Raw genomic sequence first — 25,058 nt, 5'->3', positions numbered from 1 at the left:
CAAAGAAACCAAGCAAGCAAAACCCCCAAAATCCACATGTCTCATACACTTCAGGGCTCCTGAAATCGCAAACACTTTCAGCAATAGTGTAGCAGTCAGTGGTACGCACAGGGCTGTTCTGTTCACCCAAAGTGAAGATTCCAATGGTGGACAGCTGGACTGTGGATTGTGCTGCCTATGTCCTCAGTGATCTTTGCTTGGTGATTAGTTGTTTAGTTGATTCGTTGATTCCATATATAGTCACCTACATTTAAGCTTCATAATATAATTTGAATTCTACATTTATCAGTTTAGTATTCTCACAAATGTGCTGGTAGAAACTAGAATAAGATAGAAAAAAGCTGTCCTTTCTTCCACTTTTTTTTATTTTTTTAACTAGTAATTTCTCTGACAGTCTGAATGCTTCTTAAGGAAAATATTCTTACTGTATGATCTTAGTGTCTCTGTTGAGTACGATGAAAACAAATTGCTTCTTGACAGATTCCTGGAAGGAGTGACAGAGAACATGGGCCACCTCTGGTGTTGAAGTTTACACCATGTGAATCTCTGTCATCTTTCCTCTCATGGAGGAATCAGGTGATAGAATGATTTTATTTCTAGGACATGTTATTTTTAACACACTTCATATCTTCAAAACAAATGTATCTGTGTAATTTTGAAAATAAATGCTGAAGTACTTGAAGTAAATCAGTTTTCTTGGGGAAGATACTTTTTAAGTCCCTTTGAAGCCAGTGCAATTGGTCTAAATGAGTATTCCTGTCACTTATAATGAGGTCACAAATACACCTAGTGGAAAATTTTCTGCGCCTTTTGAATTCCCTGTATAACCACATTGACCTAGTAATTGCTTTTAAATGATAAAACCATTCTTCTTTCCCACTGCCTGTAAAATTACAAATAAACAAAAATACCAGTGTCTGGAAAGTAAGATTATAAAGCCTTTGATATGTGGATGTATGGATCAAGAGGACATTTAGAACTCCGAAAAATATTGCTTTAGGTTTTAGAATGATAACTTAAAGTTCATATTAATTAAAAAAATTGCTAAATTGCTACTCACCAGATGTAGATCAACACATGTAGAATTGTGTTCACAAGCGTTGACTATGCAGTCATCAATGTCTTGGTCACATTTCAATCCTGCATATCCTGGGTTGCACAAACAATAGAAGCCATCGACAACTGCAACAGAGATCGAACTTCAGTACTAAGAGTCATAACAACTGAATGTAGTAAATTTACTAAGTTCCAGTTAAATAGTATCTGGAAAAGATTAGGACCAGGTTTACTTAAAAGGTGTGGACATGTTAAAAAAATTGGAGTAAATAAAATGTCATCTCAAAATATCTTTTAAATATGGAAGCAGATTCATGTACTGAAATAATTACACAATGGAAATATTTTGATTCAAGAGTTATAAATCAATGAGTTAAAAAGGGATGTTATAAGTAATGAGTAATTTTCTATCACAAAACAATCACAAAATACATAACATTCTAGCTTTAAAATGAGATCAAAATAAGATATGGCAGGCAAACAATGTTTGGTTTATTGGTTGCTTTTAATGTAGTTATTGCTATTGTAAGGAATGCCTCATATTATACCACTGTATTAAGAGAAAACTTACTTGAGTTGAATTTTTCTATGACTCTTGTTAAGAATAACAAGCTAATCATATGAATTCTGTCTCTTTTTCATCATTAGTAATCCAAATGGTGAAGAATCTTTAGAGTGCTCCATCCGTATATGGAGTTCATGACAGAAGGAATCACACTTCTTGCAGGCCTGCATCATTTTAACCTCAAAGGGGTCCCTGGGTTCTTCATTATCTCTGAGATTTACCATAGAATCTATTCTACCATCATGTCTGTACACACAGCTGCTACTGTATTCATTAAATGCTTTTAGTCCTTCAGCACAGGAGCATTATTTATATGCTAAAAGCTTCCCAACTTTCTTAGAATTCCAGCTTTCTGCAGCCAGCGCACATAGGCTAGAGGAACTCAAATGTCTGCATGATAAAACTCAAGCCACAGGCACCCCAAGGACAAGCTGTTCCCCTAAAAACTGGTACTTTGTCAGCATGAAGAACTTTAATACAGCTCATCTGAATTCCAGTTCAAAAATATCTCTAAACCAATGTAGACCACATAGAAAACATCTGTAAATGTAATAGTAGATAGTCTTAGCTAGATAGAAAATGAAGTCACTCACCTTATTCCCAGATAAGGAAATATATACTTTTAAAGATATTTCATTGAAACTAATTTTTATTTTTAATTTAACCAGGAGAGTTTTAGACAATGATGAATTTAGTAATTTGGGCTCAGCTCTTTAAGATCTCATCTGAAACCAGTAGGCTGATTAGGTCTTCTGAAAATTTTTCTAAAAAATATAGATTTCATGGAAATTTGTAAATTTTTTTTTTTTTGAAAAAGGATGTGAGGAAAAAGTAGAGATATGTAGAAGCAGACAAACATGGTTACTCAGGGCTTAAAGTGTGGACCCTATGCGGAAAAGTTGAGCAGGCTTGCTTAGTATTAGACCTTTGGGGAAGTGTTCATAGTGAGAGGGCTATTTAACAATGACTTCCAGGATACTTGCACAAGTGACAGAGCTGAAATCCCTTACTAGTGCTAGGAGGTATTATGAGGCAATGGCCAAAAGTTGCAGCTCAGGAGATTCGAATGGAACTGGAAGAGTGTGAGAACTGCCAAAGTAGGTAATTGGTGGAATACACTGTAAGAATCCGCGTCTCTTGGGCTGAGTCCACTGTTTGAGTCCACTCCGGCTAGCTCGGATCGTAGCCCACTCTGTCTTACATGGACGCTGTCTTACATGGATGAAAGCTCTTGTCCTTGAGGGAATGAGTGTCCTGTGTATTGGCTTGGGAAGAGACACTGCAGGTTCTGGCTACCTTCCAGGTGGAAAACAGGGCGTGACATTCCTGCAGAGGACCTCTTTCCCCAACCCCATCCTGAGGAGGATGGTAGAGGGGGAAGAGGACCCGGCCAATGGGATACCATTGAGGAGGGGCAGGGAGAGGGGTAACCAGGGGTCAGACCACCAGGGGGTATAGCAGAGAGGTACATCAGGGAGAAATTATGTGATGGGAGAAGAGAAATAACAATCTACGTTACATAACATACTCAGTACAAATTTCCAATCACGCAGTGAAAAACAACTAAATAAACTATATAGTGCAATACAACAATACGCTGTCCCAAAGAGTTTGTGAAATTTCTGTCCCGCTTTGAAGGCTTTCTAAACTCTGCTAGAAAAATTCCTGACTGACCTGTTCTATCACTGTTAATAGTCTAGCTTAGTGCAGGGTTGACTACATGACCTTCAAATGTTTTTCACCTTTCCAGTCAGCATTCTAAGATTCTCTGAAGATTACTACTGTTTTTTTTCATTTTTTAAACAAGTATAGAAAGTGTCAGATAGATATCAAGAGCCCTATAAAACTTTCAAATAAGTACTCCATACTAAACTTGGCCTGCCAATACAGACAGAATATAGTAGGGTAATCAAGTTGCTTTTAAAACTTTTCAGTACATCTTGCAATGAAAGATTAAGTTCCACAGTTACATGCAGAAGGTAAACAGGTACACCCTTTTACATTAGTTTAAAATTAAACAGAATTTTTCACTTATTAGAATTATGACATATAATGCCTAAGTGCTCCGTGAGCTCTTTTTCAGCACCTGAATATTCTCCCATGAAATGCGCAATATAAGATGTTTTTGGTTAATTTAGGTATCAAAGGAGACAGCACAAATCTCATTAAAATTTCTCATTAGCTACAATTCTGACCCCCTGAACACAAAACCTCCAGTGCCGGGAGTTGAGGCATTTTGGCAAAAATAATCCTTCTGGTTCAGGCTCTGAAGCTTCAGACAAGCTAAATTTCAGTAAATTATCCACTGTTCTCCCCAGAGCAGCTCAGCAGCTACAGACACTTCAAGAGAAAGACTACCTTACATTAAAGGGAGTAACCAGACTGAACTCACTGTCATAGCAGTATCCGTGGAGGCAAGGGTTAGAGCTGCACTCATTGACATTGATCTCACAGCGTGGACCTGCAAAGCCCTTCACACACTGGCAGTGGAATCCAAGGGGAAAAACGTCCAAATTCATTTCTTCTATGCACACAGCTCCATTCTCACAGGGATTGCTGGCCTCACAAGGCCTAAACTCACAGTTCAAACCTGAAAAAGAAAACGGCAAAGCTGTCAGTGTTAAATTAATGAATATATCCCTTCAGCTGCTGTCTATTATGAGCTTTATTTTCTTTATAACTGTGGTTAAAATCGAGTAGGAGGGCCTCAGAGGTACATATATGTATATTACCATGCAGAAACATCTATTTGCTTGGTATTATTTAAATAAAAAGACAATTTATATTTTGTTTATGTTACTTTATATGATACAATACATTTTAAAATCTAATAGCTATCTCACAGGTTTTGATAGATAGATATATCTTCCATCTTTTCTCTTAACCCTTGTGCCTTGAAGAGCTCAAAAATGAAATTTTTTAGAATGTATTTAAAAACAATAAATTAATTTTGATTGAAACTTACTGCTATTTTGTCTTGATAACCTGTTGTCACAACTACCACGTGAATTGTTCATACATTAACCTACAGTAGTGAACATGAATTAAATATATGTAATATTGTATTATAGTTCCACTTATCATCCATGACTGAACACAAGTTATTTTACTGAAAATATGTACTTATTTAATCATGAGTGATAACCTTCTTTATTTATAAAAATTCCATATAATAGACAATCTCGCACAGTCCCATTGTACTCTTTCCTTACTAACACTCTTGTATAGCAGATTATGTACATTTATTTGGACTACCCAAGGAACTGTGTGATTGTGGATCTTGGGTCACAAATGCCCTCATCTAAATCTTTAATTTGCAAAAATTAGATAAAAAGAGATTTAAAAATCCATAAATCGAGCCTTAATTTGTTAGAACATAAAACACTGTTTCATGTTTTCCAGTACTGATAATGGGAATGAGGGTGGCAGAGACAACTGATATCAAATGGGTTTGGGTTTGTAAATCTGCCTGCATTTTCAGTCGATGCTGCTGGAGGCAAGTCTGTTCTTTGAGGCTTACTTTCAGACAGTGCTTGGTGACTCTGAGGGCTGTAACAAACTGTACACAAGCCCCTTGAATCCCTTTGAAGCTTTTCCATAACTACTGAAGCTGTGTCTATCCCATGCTTTCTGGTGGAGCTTCCCAGGGTTTGCTGTGCTCTGAGCCTTCTGCACTTCACCAGTGCCCTTGCCTTCACTGTGGTTGTCCAGCCATTCCTTTCTGCAGCAGTTTCTCCCTGTCCCAAAACCCTCAGACAGGCTGTAACCTTCATCCAGTGATGGGCATGGTGACACGACAAGACAAAACACCTGGCTAGTCATGTGGAAGATATAATCCACACAGTTACATTAGGGTGGGTTGGTAGCTGACAGATGCCCATCCAGCCCACTCTGTCACTCCATCTCAGCAGGCAGGTGAAAACAATAAGAGAGAAAACCTTGAGGACCATGATAAAATAGGGGCATCATTTACAAATTACTGTCATGGACAAAACAGAAACAACTTGAGGAAAACTGATTGAATTAACTGCCAATTAAAAATAGCACAGGATTGTAAAAAGCAAACACAAAGATAAAAACACCTTTCCCCACCCCTCTTTTCTTCCCAGACTCAACCTCACTCCTTCACTTCAGACTCCTCTACCTCCTCCTTACCCATGAATAGCACGGGGGGATGGGGAATGGGAGCTGTGGTTATTCCATGGCAGCTCTTTGACCCTGACACTTCTGGCTGTGTCAGTGCAGACCCCCCACAGGCCACAGCTCCTGCCAGAAGCCTTCATAATAATGAAACAAACACTGTCCAAAATGTCAGGAGGATTGTAGGTGAGCTGACTGCTTACTGTGGGATGGTCATTTAAGGGCTGAATTCTAAATGCTTTTAATAACAAGTAAAACAAGTAGGAATAGAACTGAGGTTAAAAAAAATCCAACAACCCTTTGACCCCAGTAATGATGCTGACAAAAGAGGAAAAACCAACACAGGTTGTTCCCTGTCTTTATGCTTATGATCTCTCTGATGCAGGATGATCCTGCTAAAGACAGCCAGCACTTTCAGAGCTGGAATTCATGAAATTGCACAGCAAAAGAAGCCATATGGCTCATTGAGATTTTGCCCTCAAGTTTCCATATTTATATCACAACAGCTTGACATGAGTGAAAACCCTGCTGATTTCTAAAGTGGAATAACACAAATAAGCTTAACACATGGCTCACAATCCTAAATGGAAATGACAGATGATCCAGTAATGCAGTACTTAATTTTCTTTACCTGGAGAGGCAGCTTTACGTTTTCATCTACCTTCTGTGCACTTCCTTTTCTCTTTATACTCATTCAGGACCCCATTTATCTGTTTTTCAGCCACACCTGCTTGAGTTCCTGCACATTGAAAAGAACTGTGTTTTGAGGAAATGGTCTTTCAAGATAAGTCAGTGGGCTCAAGACAAATCCTTTTTCCCTTCAGTGCAATCTCTAATGGGAGCTAGCCAAACAGATTTCTGAGCTAATGAAAACCAGCTCACTGAAGTTTGGAATCATTATTGTGCTGCTTGAATTTTGCATTTCTCTCAAGATTATGAACTCTACCATCTCACTGCCATTATTGCCAGTTGCTTCCTGCCTCTACATCCTAAGCTTCCTCTTGCTTATTCACAAATACAGAGTACAGTTTTATCACCCTGCAATTGCTTTAAAAATTTGGCAATATGATGAATTATTTGTGTCTTTCCATGTTGTCTTTTCAGCAGAAGTCAGTGTGGTAATATCCCAAGGAGAACTAATGTTCCTAAGTCTTTTTTCCTGTTTCCTAAATATGACTTCATAAACTTTTTTTGATCAAGCTATCTGCAGAATCCACATGAAATGTGTACATTTCTTTAAATGGTCGCCATTCCACTCTGCCTGATCTACTTGAGTGATGTATCAATGAAGTTTTGCCTGCGACATTAATCAGAGGTTAACCTCCAGGATGCTTATCTCCCTATCAGCAGTGCTGGGGAAAACTCTATCTGAGCCCCCACAGTTTGTGCCCCTGCTGCTGGAGTGCCCTAGTCACCTTTGATATGCTCTGGGTATCTGCTGGCATTGTCATTGGTGCTGTCATGGACAAGCAGCAAAAGCAAGGAAGTTCTGATAATCAGCCAAACTTTGGTAATCTCTTCCCTACATTAAGATCTCTGACATGCAAATAAACCTCATCCAAGATCAGGTCTGGTCCCCTGGTACCACTCTCCCTCAGAGAAGTGTTATCTGTCAACCATTGCTTTGTTTTAGTGGTAGTGATGAGGATGCATGTGTCAGACTCAGCTTACTTGGCCTTCCAGATAAAACCCCTTATCCAAGCAACCAAAAGGAATCCTCTTCCAGCCTTCATAGCTGCAGAGACTCTTTTTCCCCATGCCTGAGTGTATCCTCTGCCTACCCTGATCTTGTGTTCCCATCCTGCTGCTGTGGATATCAGGCTTGCTCCCTTCAGGGAGCCTAAGAAAAGCTTATTCACCTTTCATTTTGTAATCACTGCTCCTGCATAGCCTATTCTTATTTGCCAGGTCCTTCCCCTGGCTGCATGGAAACTAAACCAGGATGCATGGAGAGGAGCTCACTCTCTTCCTTCCTCCCATGGTGTTCTGCAAGTAGGAGAATGAATCTTGCTCAAGGTAGCTCCCCAGAAGGGTAAGAATTTCAGTGATAATTTGTGTAGATTTGAAATTACACCAAAACTGTTTCCTGACAAAAAATAGATTTTCCTCCTTTTAAAGGATATACAGGAAACAAATTTCTACTTTCATTATAACTATAATAGAGTGAAAAAAATTAAATTAACCTGAAACTTATAAAGAATGGCGAATTAAAATATGGCCATAAAAAAGTTTACCAAATCAGGCTAAGCCACATGGAATGATGTTAGTTGCTATTAAAATTATAATCTTTTTAGTGCCTTGTTTCAAACAATATTCACCACCCTTTAATTAGATAGTCAATATCCTTTTTCTCTCACCCAGATTTCATGCACAACGTTGCATGAAAAATCTTTCTTTCTGCTACTGTCAGAAATGGTAGAAGTTTTATTCCCATTCCAACTGGAAGATTGGTAAAACAAAAAGATAATAATAAGACTGTCCGTCTAACTGAGTTCTTTTCTCTGAATCAATTAGTTTTTTAACTATCAGTCTTGAGAGTAATAAGACTATTCTGTTACTCAGAGAATCACAACTGTTTATATTATCTGAATATATTTTTGTTAAGCAATTAGTTATCAATGCTAATCAATACAAGAAGCAAGAAAACAAGAAAATAAAATTGGATGAGTTAATGTAGAATTTTTTTTGAAAATGCATATTCACACAAAAATTAAGGGTGGATAGAAGTGAGTTGCATAGGAGTAGGCAGTAGATGTTGTACACTTGCAAAACAAGTTCACTTGCTGCTGCTGCTGCTATATCAACATTTTTTTTCAAAGCTGTAAAAAAGATGTATAATTAAGCATAAATCAAACAGCAAACAGGCTGTAAGTTAATTTTTAAAATAAAATAGCAGTTAATCTTAAAGCAGTTTTTATGTTTTCAGCATTTTCTCTCTCTTCTAAATATTTGTTAAAGAATTTCTGAACAAATATTTTTGTACAAATGTTTTATTGTAGCTGATTAATTTCAATAAATCTATTTTGTTCTAAACATGAAACTTTTCACTTGATCTGAAAAGTTTGTGAAGCAGCAGGTCTGTGATTGTTGACAGAAAGGAATGCTGTGCCAGGAAAACAGTTTATAAACTGTCTTCTCTCCATGACATATCAGAATTTTTAAATTCAGAGTAAAGAGGTAATGTTCATTAAACAGTTTAATGAAAAAAAGAGAATGTCCAACAGATGAAATGTGAAATAATCCATCACAGAAGTTAATTGATTAATTAATAAGTTCAGGTAGTCTTCACAACTGTGTTTATTTCCTTTAGACAGAATTAATCTTTTCGCTTGCTTAATTCTAGGCTATATTTTATTGATTGCAATAATAGATCATCTTTAATGGGCAACTAAAGGCCTCTCTATTAGAATAAACCTGAACAAACCTCAAAACTATATGCACAAACAATTAAATTAAACAGCCTGCTGAAGGACAATTTCCTTCACAGTAGCACAATATATTGCAGCAAGTATTATATGTATTTATCTACATTTAAGCGTATACTAATAGCATATAGGATGCTTCTCTATGAGCATACTACATATAAAACAATTAATAGTTTATTTGGAAAATATTCCCTTTTTTTGGTTTAGGAGTGAGAAACATATTGCATGTTTAGAAATTTCATTCAGCCGATATTAATGAGTTTCCTTTTCTACTGTATTTGCTTATAATACTTCTAGGATAGAATTTCTAAATACCATAAATGGATACTGAAAATAGATTTTATTTTGCTGAAATAGAACACCTTTTAGGGGTATTGCTAAAAGTCAAAAGCTTAATTTATAAAAATGACATAGAAAATAAATTGCCTGAAATAAATTTCTATTTCTTTATGTGAAACTACTGATATTTGTTTGTTTTATTTGCTCAGCATAAATGTGTACATGAAATGTTTTGATGTGTAGTACTGAAATTTCCTATAATCAAAAGCGACATCTCTGCAATGTTGTCATTTTTAGGAAAATAATCTAATAAATAAAACATTTGCTACTAACATTTTATGGAATGAAATCTGACAACATTTTTCAAATTCAGCATTTTTCTGTAAAAGTATGGTCTGCAAAATACATCTCATTTCAGACTGATGGTACAATTATGACAATATAGTGAAAATAAAATATCTACCAGAAAAACAAGTGTGTCATTTGAATGGCAGTTTCCCAAATTATAACAAGAAGTCTGGTAATGGTGTTAAGCATGCATTCATGAGGACAAGAAACTTTCAAGAGCTAGCAAGCAGGTAGCAGCACCAGCACTGTGGTTTTGTGGTCACGACATCACTGGAATGGCATTGTTTCAGTCCTTTTTAACTTTTAACAAGAGAGCTGAAAGACTCTTCTAACATTGACATTAGTCACTACTCTTTTCCAAGATAAATTAGACAAATTGAATTCTTTACAATAAAAAAACAAATATATTTAGTTATGGGAAATAACCCAGTGTTCAAATGCACTATAAAGTTATATAAAGACATGTCTGCCTATCTATATGAAACTTACTGGTTTTCCCAAGATTATCTATTTGAAATGAGTGAATACAAAAACTTTAATTCATAAGTTATTTGATCACTTCAGAGAAATATGTGGTTTTGTTTTCGTCACCTTTACACAGCTCAGTAGCTCTTGCTCCCAAAGGCTTTCATAAACTTTCCATAAAATCCCAGGAACACTAATGAGCAAGAAGTTTGATATCTAAAATCTGATTTCCTTGCAACTGTAAATATTAAATGTCTTAATGTTAAAGATAAAATTGTCTCTACTAAAAGTTCAAAACTTTGAGAAGCTTAGATGTACCTCTAAGCTTGCCATTATTTTAAAAACTGCCTGCTTGCCTTGATCTGCTATGGGAGATAAGAAAACATTTCCACTGAGATGATTAAAGGCTAGTAAAAGCAAATAAAAAAACCCCAAAAGTACCCTGAAAATGGGTAGGAAATAGAAAAAAATAGGTGAAGCATGCATATTTTTACATTACTTGAAATTAAGCTATTATAATATTTTAAAAACTTAACAAGTGTTTTCTTATACTTCAAGTTTATTGCAAATCCAGTCTTTTATTTGGAATCCAAATTCTAATTTCCATTGAAGGAATTGGTTTGAGATTCTGTGTATAAACAATGAAAAGACATTTTCTCTGAAATCCATACTAATTGAAAATCATATACTTTTTTTATTTTTAATGGAAGAACATTTGAAAAAAATACTTAGCACTTTTCAAGTAAAAATACATTTTCTTAGTTATATATGATAATATAGAGCATGCAACAGTGCTAAAAGAGAGTATGAGAAAGACCCACATCACAAATTTTAGAATGAAGATCACACAGAGGTATATATATTATTGCTTCCTACCTGTATAAATTTCTGTAAAAATAGAAGAAAGCAGAAATTGAATGTATTATTTAGATGCAGATTTTTTTTTTTAAATATGCAAGTTTATAATTCATAAACAATGAAGAGATATCTGTATCCACATTTGTGAATTTCACATTTCACATAAGAACCTGCTTCACTCTTTCTCAGAAACAAAAAGAAGAATTCCACAATGGAAAGCAATTAATAAAAATCTATTTGAGACTGAAATATATGGGAATGCTTTTCTTTTAATTCTTTATTTTATCTGCAATAGCGTTCAACTGAAATTAATATTAGGTGCGGAAAACTTACTGAAAAATTGTATCAAACTTATGTTTTCCTTATGGCTGAGGACTTGTGGATGTTAATAATGAATTGCAATAATGGCTGCCTTTCGTTCTGGTGGTCAAACTCTTCTTTGTTCCAAGATCACACTTTAATTTTCTTAAAATTTGAGTGATTAGACAGATATTATTTATTGCATTTGATACCAAGATTATAATTTTATTACATTTAGGTTTTCTATTGGCAGATGACCCTATGCCATAAATAGGCTCACTATGTAGAAAATGAAGTTAAAAACATTTGCATCAATAGTCAAAAAAGCCCCTCTGTAATTCAGTAAACTGATTTTTGAGGAGCAGCAATGCCTTCAAAATTTGCAGGGCAGCCCTGGAAAAGGTGACCATGTTTCAGGTCTTTAAAAATGGTGGTTTGCACATACTTTGTGGAAAAATAAGGGCCAGATTTCCATTCGCAATGATTGGAACTTCTCTCATATCCATCACTTAAATCTGCTTTCCAAATAGAGATCTTGAACACCATTCTTGCAGAATGACTGATGAAATTCAAACCCCTTATCGGCTGTAGGTGACCAGATTTACACATGAAGTATTCCCAGATTACTCATGGCTGTAAAGGCTTAGAGAATTTTTCTTGTGGATCAAGATGTGTCCCAAGGTGCAAACTAAGAGAAGAGTTGTAACTGCAGCACTTACCTTGCTGAATACCTTGCTGAATCTGTATGGACAGAGTTAAGCAAGCACGGTTTTTAGAGATGCCTTTGTGTTCTCAGTGCTGTTCTGAAAGGCCACAGCTCTCCTACAGACCTTGGCATAAGTGCCAGACCCTTGTGGATATCTAACATACCCAAAAGACCCTAAATAGATACTAGAAATGGCTAGGAAAAAGGCTTTCTCTCTGAATTGTTTGATTTTGGAGACAGAAGCAGATGAGAGTATTCATTTAGATGGCAGCTTTTAGGAACAATAAAAAATGGAATAGAAATATCAGAAAAAAATCAAAAATCCTGCAGTGACTTCATAAATGAGCCAAAAGCAAGTCCCAGCTCATACTGATTTCCATTCAGGCATTACATATCCTTTATTGTTCAAAGGCAATGCATGTTTTCTTGGTAATATAGCCCAAATATGAACACGCTGCTTCTCTTCCCTCAAAAAGCTCCTATGTGATGCAGACTGCCCTTCACATATCTATGCATCAGTTTCATTTTTTCCTCTTAATAAAATTTTATTTGGCTGTTCAGTGTCAAGAGAGTGGCAAAACAAGATAAAACCTGATGTTGAACAGAGTATAGTGGTTTATAGTCTAGCACACAGTTATGCTAGAAAGAGCCAAAGGTCTTGCAAACCTGCCTGTTTGCAAGGGGCTTGGCACAGGAAAGACTGAGGTTTGGCCTATGAGCACTGGAAAAGTAATTGCTCCATTATCTCTACTCCAGCTTTTTGCCTTCATGAGCACTTACGTTTCTTACTTATTATCTGTTTTGTAATTAGCTGTTCTCATAATAGAGTGTCCTGTGATGAAATCTTCATTATTACTCTTGCTTTTTCATAGACTTAAGCTTTTTTGTTTCTGCTGAGTTTCCTTTCTTACTAGTTTACTTTCTTTTGCAACATGTTTGATGGTCAATTACCATTTTTGCTTTGATCTTAATTGGAACACATTTGGAGACGTGTCATTAAGGCTGCAAGAAATAAGTAGACATTTCCTCAGAACTGAATTTCAATTTTCCTCTACAATTGCGTATATTTAGTTTAAAAGGTCATACCTATTAGCAACATCCAGACAAAATACATGTAGCGCAGTTTTTGAAATGAGTCATGTAAATAATTTGCATCAAACAATAAAAATCTTTGCTCCATTTATTAAAAACAAGTTACTAAACAACTGGTTGTTTTTCTCTTTTGTTTTAAAGAAAAAAAATCATGCCAACTCTCATAGGATTATCACATATTTAATATACCATCTCTAATTGAAACTAGAATTTTAATGCTTCCTTCCTTCCTGAGCTTTCTTTGGGAAGAGCAGATTACTGGCTCAGTCCATGTGTCACAGAAATGCTGTTAGTTTCACCTTTGCCTTAAATACAGGTGTAGAAAATGGGGAAAATTTGCAGTCCTGGTGTTGGACTGCAAGATCTGCTCATAGTTATCAATAATACCAAAGAAGAAGAAAACAGCCTTTTAAGTCTTACTTTATCTTCTGTAAAAATGAGCTGGTCTAGAAACTGTAGTGAGATCATTCACCTTGTGCATGATAAGAATGCTGAAAAGCAGCTTGCCTGATACAGGGGAAAACTTGCTCTGCTACATTCTCAGCAAGGACTGCTGTCTAATAGTTATGAGTAACTTCATTGATGTGGCTTAAGAATGTTGGCATTTCAAAGCTCTGAACAATAAGGTCCCATAAATTACTATGAACTTGACAGTTAAAAGAATATTTGAGTATCCTCAATGTTCTTTCAAAACACTAAAACCACCAATAAAACAGTGTAGATATAAATACAGACAAAGCTATAGCTTTATTAATTGCAGTGTTTTTAAATATGTTTGAATTTTTAATGGGACAGCTCAGTGTTTTCTGGCAGAGCTATAGGAGCTTTCATTCTACCTTCTGTGAAGTTTTTAGGACCCCTAAATGATATACAGCCTAATCATGTTTCTCACTACTTCTGTTCTCTGCCCAAGGACTTAACATCAATTCTCTAATAACTGTGAATCTGTTATAGAAAGACATCAATTTGAGAATCAATATCATAATAGAAAAGTTATTATAATAACTTCCTAGCTAAGACACTCTAATGGAATCAAACTCTCAATAATATTAACAATATTAAAATATTTTGTCTAGCATCCAAATCAAGTTTATCTTCCTTCCTTCTCCCAGTCCTAGTTGCTTGTCAGCAGCAAATGCAACAGCTTCTCTCTCCTCTCTTTCTGAAGAACTTAAAAATGTCCACTGATAAAAAATTTTTGATATACACAACTATCACTGTTGTACCTCATTTATGATACAAAACAAGTCGAAGTGGAGTAATTTCTGAAATGTTTATTTTCAGGTACTAATATATTACAACCAAACAGAAGCAACTGTATCAGACATATCAAGGATAAGTCTTATATGTAAAGAACATCACACTGCAGTGCATGTAAGTGGCAGCACAGCCATTTCAGCTTTAAAGCATGAGGTGTGATAATGACTTGTACTAAACAGCTTAGTGGCAGAACACTGCTGAAAGCCAACAGAAACAAAGAACTGGACTTTTATAAGTAGATTGTCATATTTGATTAATTAAAACATATTCACAAACACATACAGTACTTCTGGCAAAAATAACTATTATAAATGGCAAAAACATATTATACAAACCTAGATGCTATATTTTTTCTCTGTTTACCTTAGTCAGAGTACAGGCTCAGAGGGGCTCAGTAACTTTTAGGATTTCTGTGGTATTACACAGGAATCTCTTTCTCTTACCAGATTAATAACTTACTATGGTATAGATTTTATTCTTTTAATCAAATCTTGAGCTTCTCCAAATCAAAGTCAAATGAATTATGATGTAAAAGTTCAGGGAATATTAAGTTCATTATTTTGTACCATATTAGGACTACAGGTAAAACTAAATAATTTTGGAAATGAGAAAATCAATTTTCAACTCCATGAGGACAAGGAACTTGGCTGAAATAGGATGAAAATACTTCAGCTACCATACTTAGTAATTAGAACATTATTAGATGTTGACAAGGTTGTTATTTCATATCTGAAAGTCTTGTAGGTTCATTCAGTTTTCTCTTGAATTATGCATAGGTGGACTGCTAGTACCCTCAAGCTGTTAGTCTGAACATTTGGAAAGTCAAAGGTAGTAATTTCAGTGGCAAAAATTCCAATGAAATACTAGAATTTATAGAAAGACCATGATCTACACTGCATGGGAGGAAATCTACTCTCAGGGGAACACTGGTAGAGAGGAATGCATTAGTTTTGTTAGGGTTACACCAGCAGCATCAGAAGAGAGAATTCTCCAGTGCTCTCTATTCCCATTTTGAAAATTGGATTTTCTAAAACAAGAGTTGGTGCCCACTGGAGAAGTAGAACTTCATTCACATATCAGAGATGTAGAGGTAAGTCTCACAACCTGGACAACAGACATGTGATGAAAAATTTAGCTATATATCACTGCCCAAGTATCAGTTTTCTTAGAAGATTTTGATTACTTCCATTATTCTATGCAATCCAATGGAATGAGTTAAAACATTTTTTCTAAGTAGACAAATCTGTGCTTTGAAAAAACCAAACAAAGAAACTCACTGCTCCTCCCAAGAAAAATAACAGAAACTATGAGTACACCTTAATCGAATTTCTGATTAATTTTCATATTTATATAAAACTTTTACAAAAGTTTTTAAAATTTAAAAGTATCAATTCAGGATATTATAAAGTTTGCCACACGTAAAAAATGAATAGCAGCTATCTTGCTCTCAGAAGACTTGAAATGGCAAGAAAGCAAAAATTTGCTTAAAATCATGAGGAAATTAAGGGGAAGAAAAAAGAAAAAAATCAAAACTTTCTGGTCATAATCTTCCTTAGTCTTCTTGTTAAAATAAACAAATAAAAATAGTCAAGGAAATAAAACCAAAAGCAAGATAATTGTATGTAAACCAGCTTCTATATATAGAATAAATTTCTAGCTTAATCTGACAGACCATCTTTTGTATGAATGCACCTGAATGCCTAAATCATGCTCTGAATCATCATTCCTTATTTCCACATTCTATATAGTGGGCATCTGCTGTACATCTCCTGATCAACGGGTACATGTTCCTGATTTATGTTCCTAATAATAGTGCATGCCCTTCAAGTCGGATTTTGTGACGGAACAATCAAATCATTGCAATATTCTATGGAAATATATCTTCAGATTGCTTTGCAGGTAAATGACAGCATTCATAATACCGCATTTATTGTTTTCCGCTAAGAATAGCAGAAGCAAGAAAATCTGTGAAAATTCTCAAAACCAAAACAGGTCCTCCTATATAGTTTTTGCCATTAATATCATGCATGTACTTTCTTAACTAAGTGCTTCTGTAATCTGTAATTAGTGCACACAAAGCTGTTCATTAAAATGCCCTGAATATATCCAGACAATTAGAAAACATAGTTTAACTAGACATTATGTTGGCTTACTGTGAATCTGTTAAAGGCTACATTTACAGCAGTTTAACACTAAATAAACAGATGGTATGAGACAGAGGTAGCGTTTTATATAAACCTAATCTACTTTTATTTATACCCATATAAATCCAGACAAAATCAGTATAAGAATTCGATGTTGGAAGGCGTTGAATAAAGCTGTAAAAGAAGTAAACAGCCTCAGACATCCTGTACCAAAAATATTATCATAGAATGGAGTCATAGAATAATTTAGGTTTGACCTAAATGACCTCCAATGTGATTGAGTCCAACCTCTGACCAATCACCACCTTGTCAATCAAACCACAACACCAAGTGCCATTTGCAGTCTTTTCTTGAACACCTCCTGGGATGGCAATATTGGTGCTTCCCTGAACATCCTATCCAATGCTTAATCACCCTTTTAGTGAAGAAATTCTTCTGGTGTTAAACCTGAACCTTCCCTGCTTCATCTCTTGTCCTGTTGATGCCTGCTTGGGAGAAGAGGCCAACCCCCACCTTGGTACAATCTCCTTTCAGGAAGTTGTAGAGTGATATGATCACCCCTGAGCCTCCTCCTCTACAAGCTAAGCAACCTCAGCTCCCTTAGCCACTCCTGGTATGACTTACACTCCAGAGCCTTCACCTGCTCTGTTGCCCTCATGTGCACACGCTCCAGCCCCTCATTGTCTTTCTTGCAGTGAGGGGCCCAGAACTGGACATGGGATTTGTGGTGTGGCCTCACCAGTGCCAAGTACAGAGGGACCCTGTCCTGGTCCTGCTGGACACACTATTGCTGATACAGGCCAGGATTTCACTGCCCTTCTTAGCCACCTGGGCACGCAGGGGCTCATGTTCAAACTCTGTCTACCCCAGGTTCTTTTCTGCTGGGCAGCTTTCCAGCCACTATGCCCACAGCCTGTAGAGATGAATAGGGTTTCTGTGTAGGACCCTTCACTTTGTCTTATTGAACTTCATAACGCTGACCTTGGCATACTGAACCAGCCTGTCCTGATCCCTCTGGAAGTTAGCCTTTCTAACTTCCAACACATCAACAATCCCACCCAATTTGGTGTAATCTGCAAAGTGATTGAGGTTGCCCTTGGGCCCTTCACAAAGATCATTGGCAAAGATACTAAACAGGACTGGACTCAATATTGAGTCCTGGGCAGCCCCACTAGAGACTGGCCATCACACAGATAATGGCTCCACACATCACCATTCTCTGAGCCTGGCCATCCAGCCAGTTCTTAACCCTGTGAAGAGTGCCCCTGTCTTAGCCATGGATTACCAGCTTCTCCACAAGTATGCTTTTGGAGACAGTATCAAAGGCTTTGATGAAGTACAGATAGAAAACATCCACAGCCCTGCTGTCACTCACCAGGTGGGTCATCTGGTTAAAAAAGATCAGGTTGGTCAGGCAGGGCTTGTCTATCCTAAACCCACACGTCTGGGCCTGATCCCCTGGTTGTCCTGTGTGTGTCATGTGATCACACTTGAGATAATCTGTTCCATGACCTTGCCAGGTATCGAGGCCAGGCTGACAAGTGTAGCTCCCCAAAACTTCCTTCCAACCCATCCTGAGAATGAGCATCACACTGGTCAACCTCCAGTCATTTTTGACCTTCGAAGTTAGCCAGAGCTGATGACAAATGATGGACAGTGTCTTGCTGAGCTCTTCTGGCACTTCCTCAGTACCCTCAGGTGGATCCCATCTGGCCTAACAGACTTGTGAGAGTCTCAGTGGCACAGCAAGCCATTAACTACTTCCTCCTATAATGTTCTCAGAGGATCTCAGTTACATTTTATGAGTCTTGCCAGCAGGACTTACCTTTTCCATAAAGAATATGAGACACTGCTAGTCTGTTGAAGGATGACTACAGAAACGTTGACTTTCTGAATTTTTAATTACTTACTTAAATATCTAATGAATACAAAAATCTGTTTCCTTTTGCAAGATATACTCAAGAGACCAGTATTTCTAACCATGTACTGAAAATTATTTTACGTCTTCCTGCACAGAGGCAATTCTGATAATGCAGTATTCATTTACTTGTTACTGTACTGGATTTTATTCAGTAGAACATAAATTAAAACTAACAAAAATGACAGACTAAATTTTGACCATTAATTAGAATAATAAGAACAAACATGAGTGTTTGTTCATGAGCTCATGAAAAATGAATTTTATTCAACCATCTTCCCTATAGGGGAAAAGTCCTGCTGTCTCAACATACTAGGAAAATTGTCTTTTAATGATTGTTCCGGATTCCTAAGTAAGTATCATTATATTGAACTCCTGGAGGAAAAATGTGTTTATATTTAATTTACAAATCAATAGGTCCTTTTAATTGAGACTATCACTTGAACTATATTTGCTCAAGAACACCACACAGTTTGTTTCTTTAAATTATTTTAGCAGTAAGTGTTTAAACTTAGCTGAAAATTTTATTTATATGAAAAATTTGTGTGAAAACTTTCACAATAACTTTGCAATTTAAGTGTATTTCTTTTAAAAGCATTGTAAGAAATAATCACACAGTTTCTGGATTCCAGGATAGCTATAAATTGCTTTTTAAAAATGATAAAATAGCGTAGAGAATGCCAATAGAATTAGAGAGAAAACTGTGTAGAAAATCAACCAATCTTTGTGATGGCAGCTTAGTGCCATCATACCTGCTATTACCTACATAAGCAATTTTATTCTGTTAACAAACTGATTTTAAAGTATCAATTTTGTCTAATAAAGAAACACACCTAGCAGATGTATAAACAATGATCCCTTCACCTTAGTTGCAGCTGAAGGCTTATATATGGCTGGTCACTTTGAAAGCTTTGTTTGGGGAAGTGAAGGACTATTAATGCTGTAGGGACACTGAAATGCATTTAAACAAGTGATAAAAATGCCTTATAAAGTTAATTATATTTGCTTTCCCCTCTCCCTTGATGTTCATTACCTTTAAACGGAGCCACACATTGGCAGAAATAATTACCAGGTTGGTCAATGCAGGTGGCTCCATTCTTGCAGGGAAATGAAGCACACTCATCTATATCTGTTTCACATCTTGCACCTTTGAAAAGATGAAAGTTTTGAACACTTACTAAAAAATCAGGTGCCAATTTCTAATTAATTTGCACCATAAAAATCTCAAGCAACTTGTGAAGATAAGCTAACATACATCGGCCAAACAAACAGCCGCATTACTACAAAATCCATTTTGTTCTTATAACCACAAATACATACCAACTTATTTCTGAGTTTCTAAATGGTAACTAGTCTTCCTTATGTATCCAAGCTTTGAAGACCTTTTTAAATGCAGACTAATTTATCTTGTGCTATGAGGTTTACAGATACAGTCAGTGTTCCAGTGAGTTGGAATGCAAATTAAACATTAGACCAGGGCAGATAAAGAAAAATGACAATAAACACAAGCAAATTAGTCAATAATGTCTTAACTGATACTTTGTGGACTACCTGGCTGTGAAAAAAAAAAGGTTTGCTATGAAAACAACTCACCAGTAAAACCAGGTAGACAGACACATTTATAGCCACCAATAAGGTCTGCACATGATGCATTATGAAGACATGGAGAAGACTGACATTCATTTATATTTGCGTCACAAGTTGTACCTATGAATATAGAATCAAGGAAAGGGGAAAGAACTTATTTCATGGCACCTTTAGGTAAGGACCAACATTTATTTTAACTGAATATAACTCACATATCAGCATCTATTTCACACCCTTTTAATATTCAGATCTGGGTGTTTATGACAGACGTTCATCTTCTGAATGCTTAATTCATTCACTAATTTTTCAAAAATATTAAAAGTACAGTAATCAAACAGTTAACTAAGGCTTAAAGCAGAAAATTTTCTTTTTGTATAAATATAGAAGAACAGAAACCATATTACAGTAAGTATAATAGGCAGCATTGCAGTGGTGCGAGAGGAAATAGTTCTTACGTTCATGATAAGGCAAAAGATGTACTCCCAAAAAAATATGAAATCTGTTATAGACAAGAAGAAAATTTATTCCAATGTAGACTATAAAAAACCCACATAACTACTCAAAGTATAAAAATACTTCATTGCTAATATTTTTCAGTGAACCAACTTCTTTATCATTTGAAGAATAATTGAAAAATTGCATCGATTGCATGATTTGGGAAGTTAAAAGCATTTAAAGAAATAAAAATGCAAGTGATAATTCTTCTGAATAGATGAGTGGTAGAAATTACTATTTTGCACTGGGACATTTGAATTATGGATTGATTTGTATTTTAATGATTAAATATCCATGATGTTTAAAAAATGAAGCTTTAAAAAGAAAAGGGATACACTTTAAATTTCTGATCTAAGCTGAAAGCATAGCTGCAGCTATTAATGCACCCACTTATCAAAGCTAATAAATTTTTCATATAAATTGTACAAATATGACAACCCCAAAACCTTTACCACACAGTTGGATTTTTTTTCAATTCGAGGATATTAAAGCTTTGAAATATTTTAAAAGCTTGCAGAAAAAAGTATCTCAAATTTTCAGAATTCACTGAATTCCACAGATCCATTTTCAACGGACAAGACACCAGTTAGCAGAAAACACCTAGTTCTGTGCTATCATGAAAACAAAATGGGTAATTTGGTCAAGATATGCCTCTTCTAAGTGACATGTTTATGACTTCATATGACACCCATATGTGAATACATGCATTTCATCTGATATGTTAAAAAATGGTGTAAAACTCTGAGTAGGTTTACAAAGTTATTGTTCTGTGGATTTTTTTTTACCTTCAAATCCATCCTGACAGATGCAACTGAAGGCATCCAGGTGATCAACACAAGTAGCTCCATTGTGACAAGGGTCACTAAGACACTCATCCACTTCAATCTCACAGTTATGACCTGGAAACAAGTGGAGGATTAATTTCATTGCAACACACCACTGGTGAATCATCAGCACAGGAAGCAACAACAAAATGAAATAAATGAGCTTAGGTACAGGGAGCTTTTAACAATGAACCATAAATTGTATTTGGGGAATTTATTTTTCGTTTTGATTAAAGGAAAAAAGCAGAATGAATATAATGTTCAGCAAAGATTTTATGGAGTCCTTACAGATGTAATCAAAAACTTGCATGTTTTTATATTTTAAGGGCAACAAAGCCTTGAGTTTTCATAAAACATTGCAAATGTAAATATGGTTTCCAAGGGAAAAAAATTAAAATAATACAATCTTTCTCTATTATATTATTTTTTTCATTAATTTATTAATTTTTGGCTTTGTTTTAAAGATCAGAACAGCAAGTTAAGAGGTATGCAGTCTTCTCAAGGTCTCAATTCCTCTGGTTGTCTGTGTCCTCCTTGACTATTGAGGGAGATTTTAGTGTCATCCTATTCCTGCTTTTGAAGCCCTCTCAATGTCCCTAGAGCGAGACAGGGTGGATCTGGGTAGCACAGCTGATCTGCCACTCAGAGAATTCCTACTGCCCTTGATTATTTCACCATACAGTTGATCAAAAATATCTGTATATGTATCTAGAAAGATTTTTTTTCTTTTACATTGGCGTCTGAAAATACCATGTCAGTATGCTGACATAGACAAAATAATTTTAATCTAGTCAGTGTAATGACAATGGCCTTCAGGGTAGATGCAAACATGAATACTTAAACCTACCCAGGATCTTGGATGCATATTTGGCAGTTGAGACCCTGTTAGTGCAGCCTTACTATTACAGAGAGCACAAAAGAGTTAAATAAAGGCCAACTTGCATATGGCTGGGAGTTTAAATCACATCAGTGTAAGACAAACACCATGTCTAAAATAGTATAAAGAGTAATTGGAGTGGAAATAGTCCCTTGTAGTCAGTATTTTTTACAGCTGAATACTTTTACTCAGCCAAGTACTTTTGTGTGCAAGGAAACAAAAGTTGTTTCTGCCTGAATCAAAGGCACACTGCTAAATTATCTATTGCTACTTTTGAACAAACTTCTATTCTCTGGTTTAGGCCTGACTGAAACATGTTAAACAGCACTTCTATGAACTTACCTATAAATCCAGGTGCACAGAAGCAGAGATAGCCACCCACAATATCTTTACAGATGCTGGAGGCCCCACATGGTTGTGATAGGCAGGCAGCAACATTAGTTTCACACAACTCACCAGTAAAACCTGTTGAAAAATAGAGTAACAGAAGACTTAGGAAATTTATTAATCTGAGAAAACAGACAAGTGATAGAACAATTAAATGTGTGCTCTTCCTATGTTTTAAAATCTTATTTAGAATAGCGTAAAATATTCAAATTTACTTGAAAGTTTCAGTTTCATATACAAAACAACTCTAATTGGAACAAAGTCATAATTATAAAGTCAATTATAAAGCTGTACTTCAAATTATAATAAACACCCTTCAAAATACAATGGGCATCAAGGAAATAATAATTTTCATTGATGACAGAACTTTTGTTTTTGAATTACACAATAAATAGTTGCAAGAAAATATTCTTTGTTAGACTGATTTTTTTCAAAACACAATTATATATCTAACTATGTGATATAAAGCAGTTGAAAAAACAGTCCATAGGTGTGGAGTTAGTATCCAAATGCTGAATATAAACACAAAGTTTCAAATTTTAGACATTTCGGTTTGGTCATAAAAACTTAGTGAGCTAAAGCACAAGAAGTACAGTTTTCTGGTCTCCTATTAGCTGAGCACTTAAAATTTTCTAAATATTTTTAGTGCAACAAAGATCAAAACAGACTAGTACGATTATAATTTAACAAGTGCGGCATGAAAAGCCACTAAAGACTTAAACCAGAGATTTGGTTAAGTGAGTTAAATATAATGAATTCTAGTGTCTTAAAAACTTAGATGCTAAGTCTGGCTCAAGATCTGAACTTCACATTTAATTAAAAAATATATTTATAAAGCAATGCCATGCTTCAGCAGCAGAAGTATTGCCATGACAGATTCCAGTGCACCATTGAGGTTCCTCATATCTGACATTGTGTTAGTCAAATTTTTAGACAACAATGAGGACTCTGGTCAAAGATGTTCAAATAAATCTACATTCCTACTCCATGCCATGATAGCTTTCAAAACTAAACATAACCTAGTTTTAATAGTGTTTATTAAGTGCAGTTGACTATAATAAATAATTACAAAATTTCATAAGTTCAGTACTGCGTGGACCTAGTCTTTAAGAGGAAATGGAAACCATGTTCTTAAGGCATGACTGAAGACCTCCTGATCTGGAAGAATTTTTAACTTTTGAACATCTTGTAACATGAGGGACAACAGCAGCTTCTGACCATCAGGGTAAATTGCTGGAACATGCTGCACTTTTCAAATTCTGGCTTGTTGAACAACCCTTTGAGGCAGAAATACAAAGCAATGCATATTAAAGCTGCCCTACACATGCAGTCGTTTTCGTTTCTAAATCAGTAGATGCAGAAAGGTGACTTTAAGCTATGTTTCAATTCCATCCTAAACACCAGCTGTGCAACATTCTTGCACAGCTGAAGTTTTCCTCCTTGTTGATTGTCATACAAAATTTAAGTCTCTCATTTTGCATTTGTAAATAGCTCTTAACATCTGCATAATGAAGTACTACATAAACCTAATATAAAAAATTAGTATAAAGAAATAAAATGAAAATGTTGATCAATGATGGTATCAGCTATGCACAGATATAGCTATAGTTGTTGCATGTGTAACTTTCATCAAAATAGATATAATAAATATAGAAAAGAGAACAGGTTTTTTTCCTTGATGAAATAAAAATTATTATTCATAACTTTATAGATTTGAAATAAAGGTCGTAATCTATGTGTCCTTTTACTTCTGTGATTTGAATTAATTATTGAAGTATTACAGCATGGATTTTTGGGCTTTGAGCAATCTGATCTACTTTAAAAAGTCACTATACTAAGTTGAAGAACAAAGGGTAGTGGTTTCAGGGCTCAATTTTAATATTACACATCTGGTTATGTATAAGGTTTCTCTTCAAAACAGATTCAGTCAGATTGCTTAACAATACTTAACATTTCCTACAAAAAGAAATGACCACATTTTGATTTCTTTTTTTTCTCACAGATATACAAAAAATACTTCATAAGTTTAGATAATGAAAATTTCACAACAGAATATTTGATTATTTTAAATGCCACATTTGCATTCTTGAGACATTTCTTTTTGACAAACCGAAATGCCTCATGACAAAAGTGATTTTTACTAGTCAGGCTGTGACACTTAAATTCTCCAGGGAGATCACTGAATTGTGATCCATTCTGACATAGTCCAGCCACACAGTGATTTATGGCAATTTCACTACATGGCTCCTTATATTCTGGATGGCAGGTACATCTGAAACTATTAACTGAAACCTCACATTAAGGGTTATTGTCAGAGCCAGCAGGATTTGAT

At 35.5% G+C, this 25,058-nt stretch overlaps 1 protein-coding gene across 1 annotated transcript in view; it reads right to left on the bottom strand.

Annotated features, from left to right (window-relative positions):
* EYS (eyes shut homolog) overlaps positions 1 to 25,058 on the bottom strand; it is a 700,592-nt gene that overhangs the window by 468,334 nt on the left and 207,200 nt on the right. The window contains exons 15-21 of the mRNA XM_063152992.1: positions 22,682 to 22,804; positions 21,424 to 21,537; positions 20,150 to 20,263; positions 19,590 to 19,703; positions 11,155 to 11,166; positions 4,014 to 4,211; positions 1,061 to 1,182 (exon numbers count right to left, since the gene is read on the bottom strand). Coding sequence (XP_063009062.1) covers positions 1,061 to 1,182; positions 4,014 to 4,211; positions 11,155 to 11,166; positions 19,590 to 19,703; positions 20,150 to 20,263; positions 21,424 to 21,537; positions 22,682 to 22,804 — 797 coding nt within the window. The remainder of the gene's footprint in view (positions 1 to 1,060; positions 1,183 to 4,013; positions 4,212 to 11,154; positions 11,167 to 19,589; positions 19,704 to 20,149; positions 20,264 to 21,423; positions 21,538 to 22,681; positions 22,805 to 25,058) is intronic.

Source organism: Melospiza melodia, chromosome 3 (assembly GCF_035770615.1).
Source record: "Melospiza melodia melodia isolate bMelMel2 chromosome 3, bMelMel2.pri, whole genome shotgun sequence".
Classification (NCBI taxonomy): Eukaryota; Metazoa; Chordata; class Aves; order Passeriformes; family Passerellidae; genus Melospiza; species Melospiza melodia.
Note: the sequence above shows the minus strand (reverse complement) of the source record. Positions and strands in the feature narration are given on the sequence as shown.